Consider the following 18,226-nt stretch of genomic DNA (forward strand, 5'->3'; position numbering starts at 1 on the left):
TGTGACATAAACTGGAACTGAGTTTGGATTCTTGAAAGTGCTCACTAAATATTCACTGGACTACCTGGATTTTATCACTTAAACTAATTACAAAAATGCTGCTTAGCAGACTTTACACATACCTGATCAGATCCATCTTATGCTAATAAACGCAAAAATCATCTTTGCAAATGTTAATCAGTAAAAACTACACTAATTACCTAAACTAGTCAATAGGAACTTATCATAATTCAACAATCTCAAAAAGGTTTTGTTTTTTAATATTGTACTTTCTTACCTGCCATTGCGGCTGAAATCATGTGTACCTGGGTAGAATCAGGATCAAACACACCATTCAGCTTTTCCTTGCAGTTTGAATAAGCAGCAAAGTATATTGCTCTAAAATAAAAATTCAAACGTGTTAGTAAGTATGTTGCTTCATTTATAACTGCAAACTTGTCATAGTTTGAGAATAGAGAAATGTGAAAGCAATGTCTTACCTCCATTTCCCTGAAATGCCAGATTAACTTACAACTTTCAGTGAATACACTGGAGTGCTTCTTCTATCAACTGATTTTAAAAAGGCTCCTGATGCCCATGTTCAAACAGACCCCTACTCCCACTGCTCTGGGGCCACGTGGAAACAGACCAACTGAAGCAAAGAGTGCTTGTGTAACATTTTGATGACTGGAATGGCATGAATGAGCTAAGAACGTAAGGTCTGTGTGATGCGAATGCCACAGCAAGCATGCTTAACCAAGCCAAATGGTATCAGCTTTTACCAAATATACAGTTTTTTGCCAGGAACTAGGCAACAAGATACACCAACTGATTAAAGCATATGGTAAACACTTTGAAATACCACAATATATTCTAATCTATTCTACACAGAGTGGGTCATGTCCAACAAAAGACATCAGGTGTCCTGGGTAGCACAGGAAATGCCTCTTGAATCAGCCCCTCCTTCAACCTCGGGCAGACATCAAAGAATCACAGGACCATGTTGGAAGTCGGTTCCAGGCTGACCAAACACACATCCTATTCGTCCCTGTCCCAGGCCAGTGCCAGCACACAGCCTCTGGACAGGGCCCGAGCAGCTCTGTGGTCTTACACTGCAGTCAGCGACACCGGTGGCTGAGAGATAGGCACCTGCCTCCACGCAAGGTGAGTTTTGGTCCTCCTCCCAGGTGCGCTGTTCCTTGGGCACAGGAAATGGAGCCCAACCCTCCACAGGCTTGAAGTGGCCTACACACAGATACCCTCTTCGAGGCAACTCCTCAGCTTATACTGAACAACACCACATCAGCAAATTTTAGTTTAGAATATTGCAGAACTGAATTAGTACAATCCTATCAACACTAGACTTGGGGTAAACTATGATTTCGGGTGCCACTGAACGCTGGATTAGAAGTGGCCATAGGTGTAGACACAGACTGGTCAGAAGTTCAGAGGACAGGGACGTGCCAAGGGAGATCACTGGGCCTCCCAGGGGCAGAGCACCCATGCCAGCAAGCACCCAACAAATTCCAGAGAACCACGACTTCACCTAGGAACTGAAATCTTCAAATGCTCGGGTGAAGATTTCAAAATGGGTGTTTTGAACAAACTCAGTAACATTCAAGCACAGAGAAATGACTCAATATTTTAATAGAGATTTGACAGAGAGGTGGAAATAACTAAGTAAAATCAAGCAGAAATACTTCCACTGATAATGTGTGAAGTGAAATTAGAAACCCTACAGAAGGCCATCAACAGACCAAGAGATTAGAGAGAAGAATCAGGGAGCTTGAAGACAGGCCGCTTGAAAACACACGCTGGGGGACAACGAGACATCATGGAAAGGGCAGCCAGCCTAGCAGCTCTGGGATTCAAGGAGGCTTGAGAATGTCAAAGGAGCAGAAAAGGACAGATAACTTCCCAAACCTTCAGAAAGACGTGTGTCCAGCTACAGCTACATCAAAGGACAGCAGCAACACTCATCCAAAGCAAGTCCAGCCCTGATAGTCAACAGGTTAAAAATAAAGTGGCTCCTCAAAACTGCAAGAGAAAACACAACGACACCTGCAGGGGCTTGGTTTGTCTGACTGGACTTCACCACAGGAACCTGTCTGGCCAAAAGGCATGGGTTGGGACTTTCATAGCTCTGAGGGGGTAAAACTGGACCACATGACAAGAAATACTAAAGGAATTCTTCAACCTAAAACAGATCTTAGCAAGTAAGAACAGCAGAAGGCAAGCTGACTGGAGTCAAATTCGAGATGATTTAGCATTTATTGCTAACATGGGGTACAAACCATTTATATATACTTACACTTGTTACATTAACATACAGATAGGAGAGAGCAAATAACACCAGGAATGCAGAAGGTGCAGAGGCAGGGGGCACAAAGGTAGAGTTCTTTGTTAGGACTTCCTGCCTCTATTTCCTCTCTCCCTATCATTATAATCAGCATTAAACGGTTATCACTTCAGCAAAGTCTGTTATGCCAAATGAAGCACAAAGCAAGAATCTGGCAAAGACTTATGAGCATAAGCAAAGTATCAAGGCACAGCATTAGAGAAAACAAATCGAACACCCACAAGTGAAGATAAGAAAGCAGCTACAATGAAAACGGGCATACAGATCTTACCTATAAATAACTACCTTAAATGTCAATGAACTAATTCCCTCAATTAAAAGACGGAGTAAGCAGGAGAAAGTGAAAAGATGAGGCAAGAGATGAACCCCACCTGGCTGTCAGAAAGAGAGATTCTAAACTGCAAACAGCGAAGAGAACACGAAGGTCATTACAGAAGCGTTCAAGCCAGACAGAGCAACATTTCTAGATGTAGAGGAACCCAGTACTAGTATACCCAAATACACAGCAAGTATTACAGACCTAAGGACATTAATATAGAATTAACATATAATCACAGCAGGGGACATTAACACTGGTGTCAGAAACTGAGACATTTACACAGATGACCAACAAAGAAAGTTCAGCTTTTCCTTTGATCTGCTGGATCTAACAGGCGTCCAACAGCTGCAGAATGCGTACTCTCAACAGCACGTGGAACAATCTCCAGCAGAGATCAGGCCAAATAATAAAAGAAGCCTCAGTATACTTCAGAGTGCTTAAGGATAAAGGTGACTTTGCTGACCACAATACAATAAAACTAGAAAATAACAGCAGGAGACACTCTGCAAACCATACAAGTACATGGAAGTTAAGCAATTTATCCTCAACAACCAACACAACACGGAAGACATGGAGCAGGAAATTTAAAAATGTCCTCAAGTAAATGGAAACGGAAACGTGCCAGATTGTGGCATACACGTAAAGCACAAGAGAAGCTTTAGCAGCGAGAAGATACAACAAAGAAAAACTGACTTCCAATAAACCATCTAATGATGCAACTCCAGGACTCAGAAAAGGAAGAAAACAACAAACCTAAACTTAACGCGAGGCACGAAAGATCAAAAAGAAGAGTTGGTTTTTGGAAATGACAGACAGATCTGTATGTATAATGATTAAACCTAGGTGCTGTGAAACAATAACTTTATAAAAAAAATGTGTTTACCTGGAAGGGGCTACCCCTACTAAATTGGGGCCTAATCCTCTAAACAGAGAGCGAGGCCCTTCTTTTTCTAAGATTACCCTGAAAGAGAAAAAAATATTAGAACAAAATAACCTTCAAATGCTGGTACTTTAAAGATTCACTTAAATGGCAAAATCAGAACGAAATCCCATGCTTGTACTATAACACAATATGCTTCTGTGGTCACTTTACCTTACTTAGGAAAATCTGCTTTTGGTATGACGTGATAAATGATTAAAGATTAATAACTGATTTACTAGAGTTACTAAAAATATTCAGTTCAGGTTCTTTGCTAAGAGTAAAAAAATACATCCTAGAGAGTTCTACATCTATTTTCCTATGACTGCTATTCTTACTTCAAATTTTCTCAACTTTATGTTCTTTGCCAGCAAGTCCAATTTCTAATGACAAAGGGAGAGGCTGCGCTGCAGCGTGGGGGGCCTTCCACGTGACACCAGGATCCCACACAGGCACGCAGGCCCGGGCTTGAGGCCGCAGTCTGCTCACAGGCCTGGGAGGGCAGCGCGAGACTCAGGTGGCAAACCCAGCTGGAGTGCCAGGCTCCTGACTTCTGGCCAGCCCGCCCTCAACAGTTGAAGGAAGAGCTCTCTCCCTGCCACTCCCCTCAGTGTGTCCTTTCAAGTAAATAAATAAATCTAAATCTAAAAAGAAAAAAGAGATGGGAGCGGGTACGATAGCATCGCAGTTAGGGTCTTTGTCTTGAATGCCCCAGGATCCCATACGGGTGCCGGTTCTAATCCTGGCAGCCCCGCTTCCCATCCAGCTCCCTGCCTGCGACCTGGGAAAGCAGTTGAGGATGAGCTAAAACCTTGGGACTCTGCACCTCTGTCTCTCCTCTCTGTATATCTGTCTTTCCAATAAAAATCAATAAATCTTTTTTTAAAAAAAGAGGAGGCTCCTTTTAAGTTTCCAAGTCTTCCATTTGCGCCTGAGCAGCTTATGGCATGGCAGAGCAGCCCTCAGGCGGCATCCACTGTACTCTGCATGGATGGATCAACAGCATATGCCAACGAGGCCTTCTTCACTCTGAGAAGAATCATGCTGAGCCAAGTAACGGACATTCAGCAGCAAACACTGAACATCCCCAGACACACATACGCTCAGCAGAGAAAGTAGAAGTGTGCCTGCATCACACAGGCTTTCTAAGAATAACACATGAAGTTCCAGAGCTGACAAGAACACAAATTAAAATAGTTAACAGATCTGCTATGCAAAAACAATTCTCAAACATTCACATGTTTAAGAATGATCTCTTGATAAGTGGTATATTTTTATTACTGTTTATAGCTCTTCCTTATATTCTTGCTTAACTACACTCTTTTTACTTCTTATTTGTTTAATGTAGCATTAAGACATTGACTATAATGCAAATTCATCATCTGAAAAAAAAAAAAAGTTAAAAAAAGCTCTCTTAAAGGCAGTTGAGCTTGATGCTAAATCAAGGGTCTAAGCTGAGGGCCTGACCATGCCGCTCATCGCTGCCGAGCTAACTCCAAGGCACAAAGCAACCTTCCCTTCACTGAGCACCATGCAGGCCCCTTTACTGGGCTCAATGCGGACTAAGCAAGCGAGCACTCAAAAAGTCTACAAGAGGGCTGAAACCCGAGGGACTAACACAGATCCCGGAGGCATCAGTCATGAGAAAAAGGTAAAACTGCTGAAAAACTAGTTTAAAAAGGTACCACAGGACAAAGGAAGAATGTTAATCAAACATTTTTAACAAATGTTAAAATCATGATATTCAATTACTTTTCTTCAAATCAGGAATCAGACAATATCCATAATTATGACAGTTAAATTCAAAATTGTTAACAGTTTTATTGTACCTGCTGAGGCACTGAGGTAACCAAGTTTGGAGATGGGGAAAAGTGGTTGAAATCTTCTGGTAGCCAAGGTAAATACACAGGATGAGCTTATTTGCAACCACAAAATAAACACAACTGAGCTCAGTTCAAACAGATTGGTCCAGCGAGCTGATAAGGCACACGTGCACGGTGTCCAGCTGTGCACACAAGCTTAGACACGTAACACATGATCTTAATAGTTTTGATTAATTTTGAATTTAAAATTCAACTGCAATATAATGAAGTGCAATAAAATGTAAAGGCAAATCCTTGAAGAACCATCAGCGGACGCCACACACACTGAGCAGCTTCTAAAAATCAGAATAATCCTACTTTTAAGTCTCAGGTTACATAAAAACTAGACGGTCATTCATTGGATGTACTTGTTTTGAGTATTTGGAAAATTAAAAACAGATGTAAAAAGAATTAACAGCATCTCAGTTCATAAAAGAATAAAGAAGCTAAAATAAAATACTAATAATACCTTTAAAAAATATTCATTGGATAAAGTTAGGAAAATAGTTAAAATATATGATTAGAAATAATGTATTATCCATCTAGCCTTCTTCATTAGAAACTTCCAGTCCTAATGAATAGAATTTAAAAGTAACAAAGCTGTGTTACATTTGTCTTCAAACTTCTAAAATGTGGCTAAGACTTGCATTTCCAGGCACTGCCAGTGGGTTCAGGCACTGCCTGGGAGGCTGGCATCCCGCCCCGCAGTGGGTTCGGGCACTGTCTGGGAAGCTGGCATCCTGCCCCGCAGTGGGTTCAGGCACTGCCTGGGAGGCTGGCATCCCGCCCCGCAGTGGGTTCGGGCACTGCCTGGGAAGCTGGCATCCCGCCCCGCAGTGGGTTCGGGCACTGTCTGGGAAGCTGGCATCCTGCCCCGCAGTGGGTCTGGGCACTGCCTGGGAAGCTGGCATCCCGCCCCGCCAGTGGGTCTGGGCACTGCCTGGGAAGCTGGCATCCTACCCCGCAGCGCAGTGTTTCTTGCTCCAGTCACCTCCTGGTGGCTCAAGCAAGTGGACAATGGCCCAAGCGCCTGGGTCTCCACTATCCATGTGTTAGAAAAGATGGACTTTTGGGCCCCTGGATTTTTGTGGCTGGCCCAACTTCCGATGTCACAGCCACGTGGGTAGTGAAACAGCAGATCTCTTTCCTGACCTGTCCCTCTGCCTTTAAAGAATTGGGGGCAGGTGCTGTGGTATAGCAGGTGAAGCCCTCACTGGCAACTCCGGCATCCCGTGTGGGCACTAGAGAAGCAGTGCCCTGCTAATGGCCTGGGGAAGCAGTGGAAGATGGCCCAAAGTCCTCGGGTCCTTGTACCAACGTGGGAGACCCAGAAGACACTCTTGGCTTCCAACCATCCCAGCTCTGACCATTGCAGAAACTGCAGGTGAGACCTCTTTCTGTAACTCCATGTTGCAAGTAAATAAATAAAACCCTACATTATTATTTTTGAGCTATATTATTTTAAAAAACAAAATGTGGCAGAATATAAACACACACACTAAGAAGCACGTGGGCACGCTCTCACTTTAGGCAATGGAGAGGTCCGGGTGACACGACGCGGTTGACACTGGCCCCAGCCATGGTGTTGAGCTGAACTTCAGAGATGTACAGTGTCACAGATGAGGACTGCAGCCTTGTTTTCACAACCTCCAGCGGACATGTCAGAATAGCTCCCACTGTACCACCACATCTGCAAAAAGGAACAGAGCTCAACACTCAGCAGAGCCACAGCCCAATGTAATAAAGCTAAAAATAAGAACGGTAATTTACAACTGTATACAAATGCCTTCAGCAGTCAAAAACAATCAAGTTTAACAACTACTTAGCAAAAGTACTTAGGTGAAGACTTGAAAAGGTTGCTAAGATTCACTAGCAAGTTATTAGGCATTTAAATACCACTTGAAGGGGCATTTAGTGTTCCTTGCCTATCATGAGCTGTGGTTCTCCTGCCTCCTCTAAGAACACTTGAGGTATAACCATCTTGCAAATTCCTATCCCTTTAAAATTCAAGAAATGCTCCTTTGATAATCATATTTCTCAGAATCTGGACACTCAGCATCAGTATCCGCAGGTGAAGCATGCGTTGAATGGTAAGCAGACTCAGTTGTAAAATCTATTTGAAGGCCTGGCAAGATGGTTCAATCAGCTAATCCTCCCCCTGCTAGCTGCTCCACTTCCCATTCAGCTTCCTGCTTGCAGCCTGGGAAAGCAGTGGAGGATGGCCCAAAACTTTGGGACCCTGCACCCACATGGGAGACCTGGAAGAGGCTCCTGGGCAACCATTGAGGACACTTGGGGACTGAACCAGTGGATGGAAGATCTTAAATTGAAAGCTATATAAATGTGTACACGGTAAATAAACACTGATCAGAATAATATAAAAACGCTCTTAATAAATTACATAAACAATGCTGAAAAGGCATGTAAAAAATCAGCTGAGTAATCACGATTTTAAATGCAAGAGTGGAAATAACTGCGCCCTCAGGCAGTAAGTAGCAGCTACCCGGTGAAGCCCTGGCGGTCACAGAGGCAGAGCACCGAGGACAGCAGTGGACGCAGCCAAGGAGCAAGAAAGGGCAGCTGGGTGGGAGGCTACTGTGCGCCTCCACACGCGCACTGAAGGATGGGCGAGACAGGGTGCCCTCCACAGCGATAAACTAATTCTAAAATACACACATGTAACACAGGTATAATAAATGGCACAAGGAAATGGGCATTTTAACATTAATGCCACCAATTAAAATTTGAGATAAGAAATCATTATAAAAGATAATCTACTTAAAATGAATCGTATAGCTGTGGAATGAGAAATCTGACTTGGGGTGAGCAACAGAAAAAGCGTGACTCACAGGAGAGAAAACAGCAAGCAGACTTCACTGAAACTCAAGGCTCTCTGATAGAAAAGGGAAACGGCAACTAGAGTTCTTGCAAATCACATGCTTCGTGCTCATGCTCAGTAAAGCAGGCTCGCACAGCTCTTCAACGACACGGAAAGCCAGGAGACTGCACCCATCAGGGGCTGAAGAACAGCTAGACATCTCTTCCATGGCTGTTGGGAAGGAAAACTGGCACAGGCATTTTAGAAAACTGTGTGCCAGTTTCCCGCACAATCCCGTACGTCACTTCCGGGCACTGCCGCAGAGGTGAGCAGGTAGGCCCACTTGCCTTGTCACCAATGGGCACCTGTTGGGTGGGAGGGAGCCAAGTAGTTAACACTCATTGGGCGACTCCTGCATCAGTAAGAAGTTAGAAGGGAAAAGGAGACAGACTCCCCATCAGCTGCTGGCTGTTCCACAAGGCCCCTCTGGTTACCTTTAAACAAAGGTATGAAGAGTGAGCCTGCCCACAAAGCATGGAGTTGCAAGTTTCAGGAATTCAGAGAGCCTGAACACAGGAAGGCCTCTGAAAGCAGCAAGCCTGTGGCTCACTCTCTGAAAGGTAGCCTGACGGATGCTCAAGGGACGAAGATTAAACAGGTTTTAAATTGCTTTTTAATCAAAAGGCAGAGTTGCTGAAAGAGGGAATCTGGGAAGGCAGCAGGGAGGAAGAGGAGGAGAGGAAGAGGAGGAGAGGGGAGGGAGAATGAACAGATAATCGGAGGAGGAGAGGGACAGGAGGGGAGGGGAGGGGAGGGAGAATGAACAGATAATCGGAGGAGGAGAGGGACAGGAGGAGAGGGGAGGGGAGGAGAATGAACAGATAATCGCTCTCCGATGGCCACTGGCTAACTCAGGAACCTGGAATTCTGTACTCTGGTCTCTCACACAGAAGGAAGGGCTTGGGTGCCTGTGTCACCTTGTGGTGCGTTCCCAAGCATTTCAGCAGGGAGCCAGAGCAGCTGGAACTTGAACAGGCATTTAGGGCGCTGGACTGCAGGTGGTAGCTTAACCCACTGCACCACAATGCAAGCCTTCAAGCACCTTTCAAAACTGACAAGTTTCTGCAACCAACTCCTCTTCCTCATAATAACCAATCCAGACAGGATGAGAAAAAATGATGCATTCAGCCCAAGTGCCTTAGATCTGGACCTTTAAAATATAAGGCAGAATGGCAACTGTTTTTTGCCACTCGTGTCCTGAAAAAGCCAACCAAGTTGGCTTCACTGTCCACCATCCTTTAAGCCACTATCGGGTCTTCCTGACACTCTGCCTTTACCTTTTCCCAACTCCCCCTGGTATCCCGACCACACAGCTCTGTATCTCCAGGGACTCTGTACTCCCTACAATTACCGGTCCAACTTCACATGACCTGTTCTCACCGTCCAGGCGCTCTCCCTCTGTTCGGGCCACAGTGGCATCTACTGACCAGAGCTGAAGGCACCCAACTCGCTCCTGCCTCAGGATCTCTGCTGCTGGTTTCTAAGCCTGCACTATTCCTGTCTCCTCCAGCAGGTGCGCCATTACTTTCTTATCTTTGCTAGCAATGCCCTGCCTGACACTGTGTAAAGACCACTCTCAATTTTCTGGTTGGCCCTCTTTCCCTGTTCTCTAGCACAAATACTGCCACAACACAGAAAGAGGACATCTGCCTTATCTGCCCTAGAATGTATCAGGGAGGCAGCAATTTTGTTCCATCTGTGACAATGCTTAAGGCACAAAAAGCATGGCTAAGTAAATGAACATCACAGCATTTGCAACCTAAACGTTAAAAGGCAGCAGACTGCATCTGGTCCAGCTTTGTAGGCAAAAACATACAAATTTTTGCAAAAGAAGTTACTTGCTCCAAGTTAACAGCCAGTTAAAGAACAGACTGCTCCCTGCTTCTCAGCCTTGCTCTTTTATCAGTGGCTTTCAAATCTTTGATTTCAACAAATGAGAAACATTTTATATTAAGACGTGGCTCACCCACGAGCATACACAAGAACTTCATGGAAAGAAGAGTGCTTCATGAAGCTGTGATCCAGACCCCACTTCTGCAGCAGTCCTGGGTCCCTGTGCTTCATGAAGCTGTGATCCAGACCCCACTTCTGCAGCAGTCCTGGGTCCCTGTGCTTCATAAAGCTGTGATCCAGACCCCACTTCGCAGCAGTCCTGGGTCCCTGTGCTTCATGAAGCTGTGATCCCACAGCACAGGCCTGGGTCCCTGCCTAGCTTAGTTTCCCGCCAGGCTCCCTGCCAATGTAGATACAGTGAAGGATTGCCCTCTCATGGACACCCAGACCCTGACCCCAGCCAGTGTGGGCCTTCAGAGGAACAGGCAGTTGGATGCTCTCTCCATTTCTCTGTCTCTGCCTTTCAAATCATATTTTTAAAAAGTTTCATAGACGAGCTCCCATTCACAAATAAAGTTTCATAGAAAACAGAATTAAAAGATGAGCTTATTTTGACATAGAAAACTTGAGATCAATGTGTACAACATTTATCCTTGTTGAAAGAGTGGGTTACAGGGCCAGCCAGCGTGTCCACAGAACAAACGCTCTGCCTCCATTGCCAGCATTCCCTATGGGTGCAGGTTCGGGACCTGGCTGCTCAACTTCGCATCCAGCTCTCTGCTTATGTCCTGGAAAGCAACAGAGGACAGCCCAAGTGCGTGGGCCCCTGCTCCCACAAGGAAGACCAGGAAGAAGCTCCTGGCACTCAGTTTCAGATTAGCTCAACTCTGGCTGTTAGCCACTTGGGGGTGAACCAGCAGACAGCTCTCCCTCTCTATCTCTCCTTTACTCTGTAAATGTTTTTTAAATAAATACATTTTTAAAAAAGAAAAAGAAGAATCACAAATATATCAAATGGTTTCATAACCAACTAACAGGATGCTCTGCAAATGGAAACACCTGTTGTATAATTTAGGCGCAATTTGACCAGAAAGAGTATGAGGTTAGATACAAGGACCAGAATGGGCAAAGAAGGCAAGCTTCCCCACACTGTGATTACTACACACCTTACAGAACTTAAAGGTAAAAGCTGTTTGTAGGGGCTTGTCAAGCTAGTGTACAGTACAAGGAGCAAGGCCTCCACAGGAGGCCTCATGCAAGTCTCCCACACCAGTGTCGGCAGCACAGGGATGTGTGGCCGGCCATGGGAGATGAAGGGGAGCAGAAGCTGTGCACGGGACTTGCATGAACAGCAGGCAGAGCAATCCCAGCCCCGTGCAGTTAGGACCCACGGTCAGGGGCTCAGACACGCAGCCCTTTCAGCCGCAGAGCCTCCTGCTCAGCTTCCAGGACCCTTCCCAGGCTGCGGGGGAAGCCTGAGGCACTTGGGGCTTCCGCAAGGGAAGGTCTGGAAAGGAACAGTCATCAGCCATGTTCTCAACAGCAGCACTTTGAGCACATGTGACTTGTAAATGGGCAAAATATTTTCTGATGAGATCCAACAATTAAGTGTGTGATAGTGTATATTTAAAAAGGTACTTTACAACTCATTTTTGCTTACTTTAAGCAAACCTACTCTCAGACAACCAGTGCTTAACTTTTTAAAACAAGAATAGGTTCAACTATCTTGTCAGTTTCCTGCTCACAGTCTCCACTGCAGTTCACTTACTTGGACCTTAGCCAGATTAGGAAACACTAACTAAAGGCTCTGCTCAAGTGTGACAAGCGCAAGGAGGTTTCTGGTCTCAACATGTGTAGCCTAGCTTGGAAATCCTATAAAACCCATTAACAAAGTTCTGCCAAGAAACCGTATTAAGTATTTTCTCCAAAGCTTATATTTTGGCAAGAAACAAATTTTTAAAATGGCAAGGGAAGCAGATGTGAAATGAGATAAATACAAAAACAAAAAATACTAAAAGAATATTTTTAAAGACACATGTAGCATTTCGGGACAGGAAAAAAATTAATCTATTCTCAGTTTGAATGCTGAACCTGGGATGGTGTGTTGATGTGTGTGCTAGGTGGGAGAACGCAGGAGATGGCAGGGCACCCTTCCCTCTACGCCATGACAAGCTCACTGTCCCTACCACACAACACTCCAAAGACCACTCCTAGTATTAAAGTGAAAACAATGTTAACTTCCAGTTTACATAATTCTATCAGAATAAGCATTTTTAAGTGAGAGCATGCTACAAATGACTGCTTCAATTAGCAAATTTGATGTGTTAAGAATTAGCTTCAATTAAGAACAATGTTACCAACAACTGGCTGGTTTGTATTTGCACAATGCTAAGCACAAACTTGCAGAAAGTTCCAAGGAACTGAATTTATACGAGGGCTGGCAGGATCTTACAGGATTACTTAGCCCTCACGTTATAAGCACAAAAAAACTGCCTGATCTTGAATAAGGAAATGTTTAGACCTCGGTATTTTTCCCTATTTTGAACAGACTAATCCAGCTGGCTTTCCTCATCCTTGCTGGTCCTAAAGTCTCACTAAAAGAGCCTGTCTGATGCAATGGCCCAGGCTGGGCAGCCGCCGGACAGCACCAGCACCTCACTCCACACTCCACAGAACTTGCAGGCAAGTCTTACTTGGGGAAGGGGATAAAGGGAAATTTCCAATTTCTGTTTATACAAAACATATCTACTATTACTTCTCTAACAAAAAAACTACATGTGCTGGTATATACAATAAAGTGGCAGACCCTGAAATCCAAACTTTAAAATTACTCCAGTTCAGTCAACATGTATATCAAAGGAGTGTGCTCCACATTTCAACAAACTTTGACATGTGGGTTAACAGAAATATTAGAAGCTAGGGGAAACCTAGGACCATACACAGTACAATCCCCTCATTTTAGAAAGAAGCAATGGAAGGGGTTGGTCCACTTGGCACAGAGTGCGAAGGGGGCCTCCACACTTTGAGAAGTTACCTGAGGGGTAGTTACTGAGGGAGTCCAACTATTTGCAAACATCTACATAGCTTCTGTATTCAAAAAACAACTGATCAATTCCTGGCAGCATATCTTCCAGAAAGCAAACTAAACTGGGTACCATGAACTAAGGGAATCGAGGCTAAAACTATGGCTGCCCCATAATTGATATTTCTGCGACAGTGTGTTCTGACCTCGGGAAGCTATTACCACACTGTGACAGTCAGCTAGGGCGGCTCAGAGCAGGACACCCTGAACACAGCTGTGTGCTGTATTTCTTCAATATTCTTCTTGCTGAGTAACTAAAATCAAACTGCGGGCTTCAGGAAGCACTACTCCTTGGAAGAGGTGTCTAAGCTAGCTCAGCTTCGTCGTCTTCGCCCATCAAGAACACGTGAAATGGCTTTGCTCTACCAAATCTGGAGGAAACAACCCTACAGGGCATCCTTGCCCAGCTCGGTGAGCTGGGGTGGCCATTCGAGATCTGGGTTTAGTTCTAACCGGGTACCCGGAAACCTTCTCCAAGGCGTCTGACCTCTCCCCACCCCCACCCAGAGAAGCAAAAAGCAGCGACTGTGCACAGCAGTTCTGCTTTCTACCCCAAGACCACCCACCCGGCACGGTCGCTGCACGCCACCTCCCACCTGCACCGGGAGCCAGCCGGCATGCCCCCGGCACCCGAGCACCGCCCAAGCCCACTCCCCCCAGGCAGCTGGAGCCCCTCAACACCGCCCGAGTCCCCCAGCACCGCCTGAAACCCCCCAGCACCACCCAAGACCCCGAGCACCGCCCAAGCCCACTCCCCCCAGGCAGCTGGAGCCCTTCAACACCGCCCGAGCCCCCCAGCACCGCCTGAACCCCCCCGAGTCCCCCAGCACCACGTGAAACCCCCCGAGCTCCCCAGCACCGCCTGAAACCCCCCAGCACCACCCAAGACCCCGAGCACCGCCCGAACCCCCCAGCACCGCCCGAGCCCCCAACTTCGCCCCAGGCGGCCTGCCCGGAAATCGGCAGCCCAGTCGGCGGCGTGAGCAACGTGCGGCCGCGGGAAGGCGGGGACGCCGGCGCCCATTTTGTCCTGGGCCTCGGCGCTCCTCGCGCGGCACCGCGGGGCCCAGCAGCCCGGCTCGCTCGCACCTCGGCGGGTGCTCGGGGGGGCTTCGGCTGCAGCCCCTCCCCGGGCCCAGCACCGCTCCCCGCGGGGACGTACCCCCCAGCAAACAGATGCACCAGCGTGTCTCTCTGGCTCATTCTCCCTCCCGCATGTCCTCCAGGCGCCGAGGCGGGGTCGCGGATCCGGCCGACCGCTGCGGGCCTGGACGCGGGCGCCGAGGAGCCGGCGGCGGCGGGCGAAGCGCCGTGATCTCCCGGAGCCGCAGCCTGAGGGCCGGCGGGGGCGAGAATGTTCGGCGGCTCCCCCTACGCCGCGACATAAACAGAGGCCCCCATTGGCCCGGGCCTCGTGACGTCGCGCGCCGCTCGCCTCCCTCACGTGATGGCCGAGGGGTTTCTCAATGGAAGGGCCGCCCAGGCCGCCGTGCCTGCCACCGACTTGCCCACCGCCCCCGGCCGCCCCCGGCCGCCCGCAGCCGACCCCGACCGCCCCCGGCCGCCCGCAGCCGACCCCGACCACCCCGACCACCCCCGACCGCCCCGACCACCCCTGACCACCCCTGACCACCCCGACCGCCCCGACCACCCCCACCACCCCGACCGCCCCGACCACCCCCACCACCCCGACCGCCCCGACCACCCCGACCGCCCCTGACCACCCTGACCACCCCTGACCACCTCCGACCACCCCGACCGCCCCGACCACCCCCACCACCCCCGGCCGTCCCCGACCACCCCTGACCACCCCGACCGCCCTGACCACCCCGACCACCCCGACCACCCCCGACCGCCCCGACCACCCCTGACCACCCCTGACCACCCCGACCACCCCCGACCACCCCTGACCACCCCGACCACCCCCTGACCACCCCGGCTCCGGGGAGAAGCCTGGATTCCGAGCCCGGAAGCCCATCTCGTCTGGAAGCGGGACAGGCATGGGTTGCGCCCGCAGTCCCGCTCCCCCGCGTCCATCTCCGGGTAGCCCTCGCACACCTGCACAGGCTTGTGCAAGGAGGCCCGCGGACGGCAACCGAAACTTTACGGAAGGGCTCGGCAGCCGGAAGCAGAAACAAATGGAGATTCCCAGGATGGGCTCGTGAGCAGCAGCGACACGGCGGCGGGGGTGGAGAGAGAATAAATGTGGAATAAGACTGCAAGGATTGAGTAAAACAGGCAAATAAAATTAAAAGCACCGTTTTATTGTACTGATCAGTGGCTGTTTCTTTTATCTGGACATAGGAAACCCAGCAGCCAAGGGCGAGTGCTTAGCGTTTCACAACCTGGTGATTACATTTTAAATATGTAGTTAACTGGTCATGATGTTAAGGTGCAGAAAATAGCGGGACACAGCCACCCAGCCCAGAAAGGCGTGAAATGCGGTTTTTTTAGCCTCCTGGCTCGCCTGCTGCCTGGCGTGGAGGGACAGTCACCCCCGCCAGGACACCGCCCGCCCGGCTTCCCTCTCACCCCGCCCGGGGGCCCCGGGGCCGCAGGGATGTCACCAGCCCGCCCTGGGGTATCTGGCTTCCCTGGTCCTTGCCGGCTGCAGGGGAGGTTTCCAGGGCGCTGGCCTGGCATGCAAACACGCGCAGGTGCCTCCCCAGGTGAAGGACTCCGGGGCGGGTGGAACCGAGACCACGCGTAGCTGTCAGATGCGCCGTCACGTGCTCCTCCCAGTGTCTGCCCGGGGTCTTCTGGGAGTTGTAGTTTCTCGCAGAACAGGGACCCCCCCCCCCCCCCCAAAGGCTCCTGGATGAAGCTAGGTTCTAGCCTCGGGTTCGAGCCCTTGTTGGCCTCTAGGTTCTAAAAGTTGATGAAGGTTTCCAGCCTGAGAGTGACAAACAAGCAAACACTTCTCTGTGCTAGCTGCATTAGTGGGAGGTTGGGAGATGTCATTTTATTTCTTTTTCTACATTTTATTTTTGATAAATAGCACATTCAATGGCAGGTGCTATGGCACAGTCAGTTCAACTGCCTGTGTAGAACTTGGGAGAACCATGTGCCGTCATATGGAAGCCCCTTATTGGAATCAAAGCTATCCTGTGCCTGTGTCCTGTCAAACTGCCTGGGAGGCAGTCGATGCTGGCTCAGGTCTTGAGTCTTTGTCACTCCTGGACCGAGAGCTAGGTGGAGTTGCAGCCTCTGGGCTTCCACGTGGCTGGACTTGCCCCAGTGTACCAGGGGGTGGAAGTGCACACTCTCTCTCACTTGACTTTTCAAACGGACACACCCGTTCTTTAAAGCCATAAAAGGTCACAAGGCAGAGATGACCCTCTCAGCAGCCTCCCTTGTGGATACTCTGCCAGGGCTGTGATCATCTCCAGGAGCCTTAGCTTTGTAAGCATTTGCTGTGTGCCAGGCAAAGCTACACGTGCTAGGCAAGTGTCTAAGCTAATAAGGGTCCCCGAGACAGAGGGGAGACTGAGCAACAGCAAAAATAGGGGATTTGTCAAGGTGACCCAGCTAGCAAGTTGCTGACCTGGGGAAGTCTAATAGGTTGGCTCTAGAGCCTCACCCCTACAATAGGATGAAAGAGACAGAGAATATAAACTATAGTGCCTAGGTTGGGTGGGAAGTTAGAAACTAGCCTATGTGTGTGCACCCATAGGAGTGTAGCAGCTGCCAGCAGCCAAGGGAAGCAGGCCTTGAAAGCAGCCCACAATTCTACACTACAAAGCTTCCCAATAACTTTAAAGGCGGCCCTAGTCTTCCCCGGAGGGGTACACCCCAAGCAGGTTCCATTTGTCTGGTGCCAAGATGGCTATCCAGTGCGATAAGATGGATCATAAAACCGTGGGAGGAATTTGACCTGTTTCAAAATCCAGCAAACCCTTTGTCCAGGAGAGGGCGGGGGAAGGAGGAGTCGTGCAAAGACCTGAGCCTGGCTCCTTTAAAGGCCCCCGTCTGAGCACACACACTGCACTCTCAGCCTTGCCCGAGGTGCCCATCTGCTCACAGATGTCCTTCAGCCCTCAGCTCCTGGTTGTTAGCTGAGATACCCACCTAACCAGCCGTGTAATTTCTCACCTCTAAACTACTAAACGTGCTTACCCCATCTAAATGGCTGGTCATTCTCTGATTCAATCTGGAGAGGGGCTTACCTGCCCCATTAAACTAGCTACCTTGCTTACCACTGATCTCATTCCTGAATTCTTCATCTTGCAAAGACAGGAACTTCTGTCGGGGGAGGGGGCAAGAGACTGGCGTGATGGCTCAATTGCCTAAACATCAGCCCCATGAACCTGCATCCCATATGAGTGCCAGTTTGTGTCCCAGCTGCTCCACTTTCCATCCAGCACCCTGCTTATGGCCTGGGAAAGCAGTGGAGGACGGCCCCAAGCCTTGAGACCCTGCACTGTGAGGGAGACCTGGAGAGTCTCCTGACTTCAGACAGCTTAGTCCAGCTGTTGTAGCTTTTGGAAATGAACCAGCACATTGCAGTTCTTTCTGTTTGTCTCTCCTTCTCTGTAGATCTGCCTTTCCAATAAAAATAGGTTTTTTTTTTTTTAAATCCCCTACCAGCCATCTCTGCTAATATCTATAAAAAGATAAAGAATTTCTGCGGAGATATCAGATGTGGTGTCCAGGAAAGACAAGACATGCACTTACATTGGGGCCCCAGAAGGAAAGTTGCAAGGGCAGTTGCTCCTTAATGCAGGCTTCATTTCCCACTGAGCTCCCATCAGCCATGCACTTCTGTACAAGGTGGTAATGGATCTTGGCTGTGTTAGATATGCACACTGGTGTTACACAGAGGTAGCACTGAGGATTGCTGAGAGTGGATTTTACCCGTAGTGAGTCAATGTTCTCCGTGTAGCGAGCACCAGCTCTCAGATGTGATCCAGGAGCATGCACCAGCAGCCTTGGAAGAGCAACACAAGGAGTGTGTTCTAAAGTAAAGTAAGAGTGAAACCCTTCTTTTGTTTTGCC

General features: G+C 48.5%; 1 protein-coding gene across 3 annotated transcripts in view; it reads right to left on the reverse strand.

The window, feature by feature from the left end:
- The window catches only part of SLC25A36 (solute carrier family 25 member 36), a 28,100-nt gene extending 13,539 nt beyond the window's left edge, over positions 1 to 14,561 (reverse strand). For 2 of the 3 annotated variants that reach the window (XM_041004150.1, XM_041004142.1), the window contains exons 1-4: positions 14,394 to 14,561; positions 6,964 to 7,128; positions 3,541 to 3,618; positions 278 to 378 (exon numbers count right to left, since the gene is read on the reverse strand). In XM_041004150.1, coding sequence (XP_040860084.1) covers positions 278 to 378; positions 3,541 to 3,618; positions 6,964 to 7,128; positions 14,394 to 14,434 — 385 coding nt within the window. In that variant the 5' untranslated portion in view covers positions 14,435 to 14,561. The remainder of the gene's footprint in view (positions 1 to 277; positions 379 to 3,540; positions 3,619 to 6,963; positions 7,129 to 14,393) is intronic. The other variant, XM_041004156.1, reaches the window with a different exon arrangement.
- Between the last annotated feature and the right edge of the window lie 3,665 nt (positions 14,562 to 18,226).

This window comes from Ochotona curzoniae, unplaced genomic scaffold, assembly GCF_017591425.1.
Source record: "Ochotona curzoniae isolate NIBS_2020 unplaced genomic scaffold, NIBS_Ocur_1.0 contig_1302, whole genome shotgun sequence".
Classification (NCBI taxonomy): Eukaryota; Metazoa; Chordata; class Mammalia; order Lagomorpha; family Ochotonidae; genus Ochotona; species Ochotona curzoniae.